Source organism: Octopus bimaculoides, chromosome 4, assembly GCF_046866305.1.
Source record: "Octopus bimaculoides isolate indiv1 chromosome 4, ASM4686630v1, whole genome shotgun sequence".
Lineage (NCBI taxonomy): Eukaryota > Metazoa > Mollusca > Cephalopoda > Octopoda > Octopodidae > Octopus > Octopus bimaculoides.
This window is the reverse complement of record NC_142931.1, coordinates 77119591-77131783: the sequence shown is the minus strand read 5'-3', so window position 1 is coordinate 77131783 and position 12193 is coordinate 77119591. Positions and strand designations below refer to the sequence as shown.

At 32.3% G+C, this 12193-nt stretch overlaps 1 protein-coding gene across 2 annotated transcripts in view; it reads right to left on the bottom strand.

The window, feature by feature from the left end:
* Positions 1–8218: 8218 nt before the first annotated feature.
* LOC106878826 (cold shock domain-containing protein E1) overlaps positions 8219–12193 on the bottom strand; it is a 65780-nt gene continuing 61805 nt past the window's right edge. For both annotated transcript variants that reach the window (XM_014928166.3, XM_089350846.1), the window contains exon 19: positions 8219–11276. In XM_014928166.3, coding sequence (XP_014783652.1) covers positions 11126–11276 — 151 coding nt within the window. In that variant the 3' untranslated portion in view covers positions 8219–11125. The remainder of the gene's footprint in view (positions 11277–12193) is intronic.

Below are 12193 nucleotides of genomic sequence, written 5' to 3'. Positions count from 1 at the left end.
TGGCAAACAGAAACTATGCAGAAGCCCATTGCGTATACATGTGTCTTGTGTCTACTTCCTTGCTGCTTGACAACCTTTGTTAGTTAGTTTACCAACACACCCGTAACTTAGAGATTCAGCAAAAGAGAACAGATTAAGTATCACACTTAAAAAAAAAAAGGTCTTGGGTTGATTTGTTCAATTATACCCTTCAAGGCGATGCTCCAGCATGGCCGCAGCCCAATACCTGAAACAAGCAAAAAGATTAAAAAAAGACATTTAAGAGTGCTGAAAGACATAATTGCCATGTTTGATTGACATTAATTCTACATCTTAAATGTGCTTAATCAAAAATGAGAAACAGATATAATGAAACCTGGTTCACGATAGGAAAAGTTCAATAGTTGTAAAAGAAACAGATGCCTAATATTTTGGGCATTGCCCTTCAGTTGAGATTAGGTAATCCAGACAGTAAAAGTAGTTTCCAATTGGACAGAAAAAAATAAATAAAATACAAAAAATAAAGGTGGAACAGACAAAATAAAAACAAACAACACATATAGTACAGTCATTTTTTTTTAATTCATCCTGTAGTTTTTTTTTTTAGCATTTTTTTTTAAATTATCATAATTGGATTGCTTTATGTATTTACTGTATTTTTGTTTGACTTGACAATTTTAGCACCTGTTCCAAAATTGCTCCTCCCCAGGGGGCGCTATTTGTAAAGAAGTCAGCCAGTTAATTTAGGTATTAGTTAAGTTTCGAGCATGCAGTTTTTTTGGCGGGGAATGCTGACCAGACTGCTAATCAGTAATCATCCCCAATAAACCTTATTCACTGATTGCTGTTTTATTATTTGTTTATAAATTTTGTTGTTGCTTTTTGGGGGAGAGAGAGTTAGCTATCCAACGGAACATACACACACACACATAGAGGTAAAGAACTGATGATTGATCAATAAACAATGCAGGATTGTTGGCAGAGAGGGGGTGCAGGGCTTTGGTTAGAAAATATTGTAAAACAAAGAAAGCAATAAAGCCAAAAGTTTTTAGGGTTTTTTTTTTTATAGTTTGTTTTGTTTTTGTAGTTCAATTATGTTTCTATAACAACTTATCTCCAGCAATCCAACATAAAAAATACCAAAAGTCAGATCAATTTTCTACATTTTTAATGCAGTGTGTGTGAGAGAGAGAGAGAGAGAGAGGGAGAGAGAGAGAGAGGGAGAGGGATGGAGGGAGAGAGAGAGAGAGAGAGAGAGAGAGAGAGAGGGAATCAAAGAAATATTACTTTTCTTTTCTTCTAGTAATATTTCTCTTCAGGTTCAAGATATTGCACTTTGATATCAAAATGTTTCAAATTACAATATATCATATCATGTACCACATCATAAGTCAAGAGTCAATGAAAAATAAACTACTAATAGAGAGCACAAGGCCAAAAATTGGGTGAGGAGGTGAACAGTCTATTATAAAGACCTCAGTACTTGACTGGTACTTTATTGACCCTGAAAATATGAAAGGTAAAGTTGACCTAGGAGGGATTTGAACACCACGTAAAGATAAAGAAATATAAAGTTATGGGTTCTGATTTAGGCGCAAGGCCAACAATTTTAAGGGGAAGAGTTAGTTGATGCCATGACCCCAGTACTTGACTGGTACTTTACTTTATCGACCCTGGATGGATGAAATGTAAAGCTGACTACGGTAGAATTTGAAACAAGAGAGTAAGAGCCAGAAGGAATGCCACAAAGCATTCTCTTTGATGCTCAATGATTCTGTTAATCTACCACCATCATGTTTAAAATTTTGGCACAAGGCCAGCAATTTTAAAACAGTGGGATTAATCGACTACATTGATTCCAGTACTTGACTGGTACTTCATTTTATCGATCCTAAAAAGGATGAAAGTCTCAGTTGACCAATGTGTGATCTGAACTCAAGGGTGTAAAGCGCCAGAATAAATATTGCTACACATTTTGTCCGACACACTAGGCACAAGGACACACATTTTGGGTCAACTGATCTCCAGCACTAGACTAGACTGGTATATATTTCATCAACTCTGGCAGGATCTGAAACCAGAGTGTAATGAAACTCAAAATGCCACACTATAGATATCAACCAATTCAGGTTCTCTTCTCAATAATTTCTAATATTGACACAAGGCCTCAATTTTTAAGGGGATGAGAGCAGTTGATTAAATCAACCAGTACTTGACTATTACTTTATTTATTGACCCCTGTAAATATTTAAAAAAATGCGAAGTTAATCTTAGTAGGATTTGAACTCAGAACATTGAGAGAAGTAAGCAAATACAGCAAGACATTTTCTTCATAATTCTAAAAATTCTGATATTCAACTACCATAATTATTTCTAACAAAGGCCCAGGGCCAGAAATTTGAAGGTGGGAGGGGTTGGTCGATTCAATCAAACAGCCCAAGAGTTCACTGGTACTTTATTTTATTGGCTCCGGTGCGAGGAAGGCAAAGCTTATCTTGGCAACATTTAGACTCAGAATATAAAATGCTGGAACAATTTATCAGAAAATGTTTTGTGAGATACTCTATCAATTCTACCACTGCAGCAGCAGCAATAATAATAATAATAATAATAATAATCCTTTCTACTAGAGGCACAAGGCCTCAAATTAGGGAGGAGGGGACTGGTTGATTAAATTGATCCCAGTGTTTCACTGGCACTTAATCTATCAACCCCGAAAGGATGAAAAGCAAAGATGACTTCAGTGGAATTTGAACTCAGAATGTAGCAACGGGCGAAATACCGCTAAGCATTTCATCCAGCACGCTAACGATTCTAATAATAACATAGGCAAAAGGCCTGAAATTTTAGGAAAAGGGGGTTAGTCAATTACATCAACCTCATTAATATTAATGATTTCAAATTTTGGCAAAAAGCCAGCAATTTCAGTGAGAGAGAGTAAGTTGATTACATCGACCCCTGTGCTTAACAAGTACTTACTTAATCGACTCCAAAAGAACAAAAGGTGAAGTCGACCTTGGAGGAATTTGAATTCAGAACATAAAGACAGACGAAATGCTGCTAGACATTTTGTCTAATGTGTTAACTATTCTGCTAGCTCGCTGCCTTCTTAATAATAATAATAATAATAATAATAATAATAATAATAATAATAATAATAACAAATGAATAATGATCAGAACATTAAGGTAATTTCAGTCAAAAAATACAAAGCATGATAGTAAACTTAGATGTTGAATTTAAGGAGTTCAATGCTAAAAACATCAAATACCAATAAACATAAACAATACACTAGATAGAAATCTTTCTGTCTTTCAACTAGACCCAAGCTTAGTTGATCCAAATTAAAAGCAGTAGTCTACTGGATCAACTCTAATCCACTAGAGAGATATAAAAGACAAAGTTAATAATGGTAGAAACTGAAATTGAACTCAAAACAGTACGAGCTAAACTAAATAGTGCAAATCCTTTAAGTCTGATTTCTGTATGATTTCTGCTACTTTAATACCCTCAACCAATGAAATGAAAAAGAAAATAAAAAGAAAATAATTTTCTGAACATAGGTACAAGGCTAGAAATTTTTAGTGGGCAAGATGAGACAGTGAATTAACTCAATCCCAGTAGTTAAATAATACTCTGTTTCATCAACTCAAAAGAAGTTGAACTCAGCAGAATTTGAAGTCAGAATATGAATAGCTGGAGCAAATACCACAAGGCAATATTGACTGACTTGAATAATCCTGCCATTCCACAGCAGCAGCAGCAGCAGCAGTAGTAGTAGTAGTAGTAGTAGTTGCTGTTGTTGTTCCTAACATTGGCACTAAGATTGAAATTTATTTTATCAGAGAAAAATAGACCCCAATGGTACTTATTTTATCGATGCTAGGAAGATGAAAGTCCATGTTGACCAGGATAAGTTAATAACTAAAAAATAAAAGGCATCATTTTTTTCCAGCACACTCTGTTCAGCAAATCAACCACCTTAAAACTTTTTAATCAATTAATGAATAAAGATATTAATAAATTTCTTTCACAGGCACAAGCCTATGAATTTAAAATAGAAGCAGAGAACAATGAAATAATAGCACTGACAGAAACTGAAATGCAAACCAGATGGGAGTTTTCATCTAACTTAAGTCTTATCCTATTTTAATCCAAGAGACAAAGTTGTATTTTTATTACAGTATGAGTTGTGTGTCAGAAAAATTTTGAGCGAGAGAGAGAGAAATAACAAAAAATCAAAGACTACCTTTCATTTTGGCTTCCTTTATCAAGTACCTAAAAATTCAAGCAGCTATTTACGAAGAGGAAGAAATCAGATGTCAGCCTAATAATTCTTTTAAAGAAGCCACAAGATTTTTTTTTGGTTGTATATCATTAGTATGTCATTTTAAATATAAAATAAAAGAAAAAAAGGACAATAATGTATCAAAATAAAATAAAAAATAAAAATTCACAGCAGTATAAATTTTCAATTTTGTTTTATATAATCATGAAATCATAAAGTTGTTTACTCCCTCCCTTCCAGAGGTGATTTGGGTTAATTTTATACAGAAAGAGACAGAAACACTAATGCATACACACACTCACTTTCACATTCTTGCATGTGCATATACAAGGCATGGGCAATCCTTTTCCAAAAAAAAGTAGGCCACATGAGACATTGTTCATCATCAGGCAGGTCGCACTACTCAAAAATTGATAATTTTTTCATTCAGCATGCCATTCAGAAAATCCCACAGGCCACAAGTTGCCCATAACTGGATATAGACACATATCGGATATAGACACAGATTGGATATTTACGTGTGCATGTGTATACATATATATACACATACACATTACATATACATACATATATATATTCTATGTATGTTACTATTTACATATGTATATATGTTAGTCATGTTTAAAGTAAACAGGAATTATATGTTATCTGGACATAAGGTTTCGTTCAATTAGTCATTTAATTGACCCACTATACACGTCAGCAACTTGAGTTGAAAGAGAAAAAACAAAAATGTTCTTCAAAGAACCAAGTATAAAATCCTATTTACCTTTCGTATGACAAACATATATCAGAATCATCACACTTATATTACAAAGAATGTATCGAACATTTGCCTTTTTCTTTTTACCTCAAAATAAAATGAAAACGGCACATCCAGGATCACTATGAAGTCCTCATGCAATTATAAATTTTTTAATAACATGAATTCTATATATGATAGAATTAAATTGTAAAGAACATAAAGAAGTTTGATGTATCTTATTGCCATCAAATAAGAAATTTAAAAACATTTTTTTTTTTTTACATTATTTTATAGGGACATGTAAAGATTACTGTTTTCACAACCCAAATTCTGAAGCTAACTTGCAGGCTAAAATAATAACTAGTGTAATTCAGAATATAATTGAAAAATCAGCCACAAACTAATTTCTAGAACATCAGAATCAAATCAGTCTGTATACCTGAGAGTGTACACTAAAATTTTAAAATCTTGAAAAATTTATCTAAAACTGTAATAACTTCTTCCACTGATATATATGCATATGTGTGTGTGTATATACACACACAGATAGTAGAGAAGATGGCTGCACAGAAAGCAAGAGCCCCACTGGGTCCTGATTCTGCTATTACATGTCCCTTTAAACTGAGGATTTTATGTTAATATTGGCCAAATAAGCCATCTCAGCAGCTATGAAAAATAGAGCTGCTTAATATGGTCATCTTCAGAGTCGTGAATGTCAAACATCAGATTTATAACTAAAGTTATACAAATTTAAAATTGAATAGGGACTTCATATATATATATATATATATATATATATATATACATACACACACACACACACACACACACACACACAGTTTTCAGTTATTGGACTGTGACCATGTTGGGGTACTGCCTGTAGGGTTTCAGGCAATTATATCAACCCCAATACTTTATTAGCTATTTATTTTATCGACCTTGTATGGGCATACAACAAAACCAACCTGAATTTAAAGTGATGTGATCAGGGTGGAACTAAATAACACAAGATATTTTTGTTTCTACACAGATTGCATCATTCCATTTATTACAAACGCACATACACACACACACGTCTAACAAGCTTCCACACACTCCTGTCATCCAAATTTCAATCACATGTGACTGTCCCACCCTTTACTAGAAACCATGGTAAAGGTTAAGACTTGCCCTAGGTTCTGCACAGCTGGAGCAAACCTGGAGCTACAGAACTGCAAAGCAGCCATCATACACACTTCTCCACATTCTTGTATTAAGTTCATTTTATTTCATACCATTCTTACAACCAAACAACACACTGTGTGTGTGTGTGTGTGTGTGTGTGTGTGTGTGTGTGTGTGTGTATACATACACAGACACACACTTTCGTGTAAATATTTACTCTTGTACAAAACTGGAAATACTTTTTGTGAAGAAAAAAATTTGTAAATCATTTTATAGAATATGCTCAACTTAAAAGAAACATCAAGAGTAAGAAGAAAAAAAAGAAAATAATAATAATAATAATAATAATAATAATAATAATAATAACAACAACAATAAATCTAAAAAATAAATAAAAGATAAATACCAAACTTCAGAAAAGAAAAAGAAATTCAGCAATGAGGCCCAAAAAAAATGAGCAATTGTTGGGGACATTCATGGAAGGAAGGTCTTAGGGTGGGTATATCAGTTAGTGAAGCGAAGCATCTGAGACAAGAAAATTGAGGAAAGTTTGTAAAATGTTTTCATGTTAATCTAATCAAATCAGCAAACACTTCAAAATAACATACAAAAGAAAGTCAACATATTTTTTATTATGAAATGAGTTTTTTTGTTTTTTGATAGGTTTTTGGTGTTTTTGTTTGTTTGTTTTTTTTATGTGATGTCTGTCATTGTTTCTTTTTTTAATATTTTTTGGAACTACTCTGCTCCATTTTTTGATATGTTGCTCAAACATTTCATTCAGTATTCTCTCCAGTCTATCTTCAAAGTGGTATTCCCAGACTATGTAGACTAAGGAACGAAACAAGGATCCTTTCTTCTTCTTAGGTCAGTAATTGTTGGAAACAACCAGAACAAGTCAGTAGAAATAAGCTATTCAAGCTTCCATCTATAGACCAGCTCAGGAATACTACCTGAAGACATTTAGAGAGAACACCAAAAGAAGCATGGTGCCAACAACACACCTAAAATGAAGAAACTGTCCAACTCATTCACACCATACCCACCAAAAACAAAAGCTGGACATCACATACAAAAGAGCTTTCTAAATTTACAAGGGTCAATTTTCATACTTCATCATATCTTTTCTTTGTTTTGTTCAATTTTTACTTTTAGTTGTCGTGTATCTTGGTTTTTTTTGTTTTTGTTTTTTACTCAAGTTTTTCATTACAGAAAATGTGATCCATAATCCACTTGAATTATGGATGAATTACTTGAAGACTTTATCTTCATGCTGTATATCGTTAGAGCAGGCAAGTCACCTTAGCAAGCCCATCTCTCTCCCATATATATATATATATATATATATATATATATATATATTATTCCTTAACAAGAATAGTACTGACAATGACTTTGAAGTTTCATCCTGCTAAACCATCATCAGATGATAGCTTAACTGGCTGAAACTTCAAAGTTACTATCAGTACTATTCTCATTAAAGAATAATAAATACATAAATATATATATATATATATATATATATACATGTGTGTATATATTCACAGGTTTTGAGAACTGAGCACAGTAAGCTAACAAAAGTCTCTGCAATTTCAGTGTTTCTCAAAATTTTTATGGAAATGAGAAAAGTATGGCTCACACATACACCAGCACCATACTGTAGTGGTACTTCTTTTACATGTAGATAGATATAATGAGCTGCTGAAAGTTTACAATGTACACACATCGCAGTCGTCAACAAAAAGCTACATGTACCATGGTCTCTAGTTGTGGATAGGGCACTCCACAACCACCATGATAAGGAGATAGAATGAAGAACTATTAACCAGTTAGTTAGTATTTCCATTCCTCAGCAACTCAATTGACTGCAGCATTTGTTTCCCATTTCTTTATTTTTTTTTTTTATTTTTTTTTTTTTGCTGAAGAATATTGCAGAAAAACAAGAACTTAATAAATGATTAAAAAAAATGTTTTTGTTGGGTTTTTTTTTTCAAAAAAAGAAATTGTCAAGAAAACAGGGAAGAGATGATATTTGTCAGCAGTAGAGTATTTAAAAAATTTTTTTATTGTTTATTTTTTACTTTTTTTTTGAGTAGCACAAAAGTTTTAGTAAGAATTACAAGAGTTATGCTTTGGTTTTTTTGTTGTTTTTTTAAAGGTAGGTGGGGTTTGTAGGGGCTATTTTTCTTGTTTTTTTGTTTGTATGAGAAAGGGGGGTTCTTGGGGGGGGGGTTCCTTTTTTTTTTTTTCAGTTCTCTTTTTGAAGGGGTTTTTTTTATGGAATTCTCTTTTTTTTTTGCAATTAGTTTTGACTTTTAAAATTTTTTTTTCATTTTTAATTTCATTTTTTCAAAGTTTGTTTTGAACGAAAAACAGAAAGAATCAATTGTCAATAGCACAGATAAAAAAATATTTCTTTTGCAAAAATCAATATATCAAGCAAAAGAAATATCTATAAAGAAAAAAAATAGACAGAGAGAAAGAGAAACAGAGAGGAAAGTGTTGTTCAATCAGGTTTTCATTTGGACTAATAATAAATTCATTAATCAGAGAAAACACCAGATTAAAATCTGAAACTTTAAAAATCATTAATTCATATTTTTGTGGGAAGAAGTTAATCTAATGGTGATGCTAAGAAGGCTCTAGAAATTCATAATGCCAGCCGAATCACTAAGAAAACATAAGAGAGAGCTTTTACATTATTCTATATAATATGGAAGTGAAGTTTACAACATGGCTCACTTCTTATAGCTAACCCTCAATGAAAAACATTTCAAAAATGGACGTTGACAAATGTTATGATGAAGTCAAATGTCACTGGAACAGGCTAACGACAGTTTTGCTAATTGTGATCAGTTAGAAAGAACTAAATAGCCAGAACCGGTTGGTTGATCATATCAAATACCAGTCAACTAGGCCAATCAATTTTTCATTATATATCAATTGAAACTGGTCAGCCAGAGACAAATATTTTACTTAGGTATAAACCAATAAATTTGCTATAAGGTCAATTAGAAAATAGTCAGCCAAAACTGGTTAATAAGATCATTAAACAGCATGCAACTAGGCCAATGATTTTCACCTGATAATCAGTCAGAGGTGGTCATCGCTGATATATGAAACTCTGCAGTTTAATTAAATAATTAAGCCAGTAATCAAGACTTTATAAGATGAAAGAATAAGGTTGTCTCAATCTGTATGAAGTTAAAACTAGTGTCACAAAACACTTTGTTCAGGCAAAGGATGCTTTGTCTGAAAAGAAAAAAGCTGACACAGAAGCTAACACTTGAGGATATACAAGGACATTGCTCAGCCTCGACTGACAGCAAAGTAGGATACAAATTTTGTTAGATTAATTAATTTAGCTCTAATCTTACAGAACTATTGACGCTTAACAATCCATAATATCAAGGCATTGACTAATTTAAAAAAAAATATATTTTTTTAAATCATTTTGAAAGCATTCATGAGGAGGGGTGAAAATGAAAGGGAATTTTTTTTTTTTTATTTATTCCTTTTAGCTTTTTTTTAAGAAAATTTTTATGGGATTTTTCATCTTTTTTTCAATTTTTAAAAGTTTTTTTCAATTTTTTTTGGCTTTTTAAAATTTTCTTTCTTTTTTAGGGGAATGTAGTGGGGAGTTAAAAAAAAAATTAAATTAGGATGGTGCGGAAGAGCAGGATGGAGAGAATAGTAATGCTTAAAGCTACAACTTCCATGTTATGTTATGGAAGACCATAGTTGAAGAATAATCATGACGCACAAACAGTTAACTGTCTCTAGCAAGGGGAATGTCACACCAAGGCAGAAAAATACATAGTTAGACAGACGAAAATCAAAAACAGAAAGAGAGAGGAGACTGAAAAGAATAGTAGAGAGAAAGAGAGACAGACAGACAGAGATTTGGCAGAAAAAAAAGAAAACAATATATATTTAAACATAACTTAAAAACTAAATTGAGGAAGGGAAAGAGAGAAAGCGTGAGACTTTACTCATGCACAAGTGTGAATAGTGTGAGAAAGAGAGGAAGTAGCTTATGAGAGAGAAGGAAGGAAGGAAGGAAAAAAGGAGAATTTGTGTAAGTAAATATGTGTTTCTGTATGTGTAAGAGGGGAGAGAGAGAAAAACGAGTGTTTGTGTGAGTGAGTATGTGTTAATATTACGTATGTTTGAGGAAAATATGTATGTGTGTACACATGCACAAGTATGTGTGTATGTTTGTGTGTGTGCACTCACACATATACATATCTATGTATATATGTATTGATACATGTATGTAAAGATGGAATAGATAACTTCTGAAATTCCAGCATGTTCAAGTGAATCAAAAAGATCTTTACAAATAGTTGTTACAATTTTTATTTATTTTTCTTATTTTCTTAATTGATAAGAGTTGAAATTTGTTTTATTATGTTTGTTTTTTTTTTTCTTCTTAAGAAGGAAATAGATAAATAAATATTCAAATGAATTTTTTTTTTTATTTTTTACTTTTTCTGTAGAGAAATAAAGAAGAAAAAAAAGGATATGAACCGTAAACTTCCAAAGTTCAATATTCAGTAAAGCAAATAAACGTATCTTGGAACACTGTACAGTTCAACCAAATAAATAAATGTTTTATAGGTAGTTCTAAATATGGGAATGTTTTTAAAAAAAAAACAGGCAAATCTGTATGTATTAGGAGAGTGGTTAGTAAATAACCAATTATATCTTCAGATGAATCTCCATTGCTTCATATATATAGATGTGTGTATGCATGTGTGTGTGTGTGTATTTATAGATATATGTATATATGTATGTATTTATATATATGAAGAAAGGTAGATATATAGCTGGAACTTCAGAATGGAAGCTTCTACATTAGAATGAGCAGTTGTAGAGTGTGAGTGAGAGAGAAGAAAAACAAACATTGAGAGAAATCTAAAGAACAGCAAGCTGTGGTCATAAGACTATTATTCTAGTATTTTTACAGCTGTCCGGGCATGGGCAAAACCTTTCGTGCCATCTGGACCTTTTGGTGCTCGAATTAGAATAATACGAGGGCCGGTCTCTTCTGTAAAACTCTTTAGTCGATTTAAGAGGCGATCTGGGCGTCGTGTATCACTAAATAAAAGAAAATAATTTCTAAATTACTAGCATATACCAAACGGCAAACAAAATTTCATTTAATATTCCAGAAATTCTGAACAGAAGAAAGCAACAAAAAAACAAAAAACATGAATGTATGCAATAAATATGAAGAATACCTACTCTAGTACAATCTTTAACCCTTTAGCATCCAGATTATTCTGTCAAATGTAATGCTTTTTCATTCAGTGCTTTTAATCAATCATGCATTATTATGTTGCTTCAAAATTTTGATGAGATTGTATATTTTATAGTGGCATTGGTGTTATAGACTGGATTTAGCTGGTTAGAACAGGTGTTCTCAACCAGGGTCCATATAAGATTTTTGGAGGTTTACAATTGCAATATAGTAAATTGGGGGTCCACAATAAATTTTCAGGGGCCATGAAAAAATTGTGCTCTAGACCAGTAAAGTTTATGTGCAATAAATTGGTTATACATCCCCAATACACAAAATATTTAACAATTTTAATACAAGTACTAATAATATTCAATTATAAAAAACAACAGGATTTTTTAAACACTGAATGGCTATGGGGGTCCACCCAAGTAAAATAGGAATCAAAGAGGTCCATAGGTAAAAATGGCTGACAACCCCTAGGTTAGAACATAAAACAGGTAGCTTATTTGGGCCAGACATGGCCTGTTTAAATGCTAAAGGGTTAAATAACGTGATGTATAACATATTCTGAGATGAGTTACAGCAATATCATCAATTTAACACTTTTCCATACTTGCATGGGTTTGACAGAGTTTATTTGAGACCAATTTTCTACAGCCAGATGTCCTTCTCCTTTCCTTCATAATCACATATTTCTTAACTCAATCCCACTGCATGTTGTCATGGATATCTTTTACCATAGCTACAGTCATGGCCAAAAGTTTGGAACATT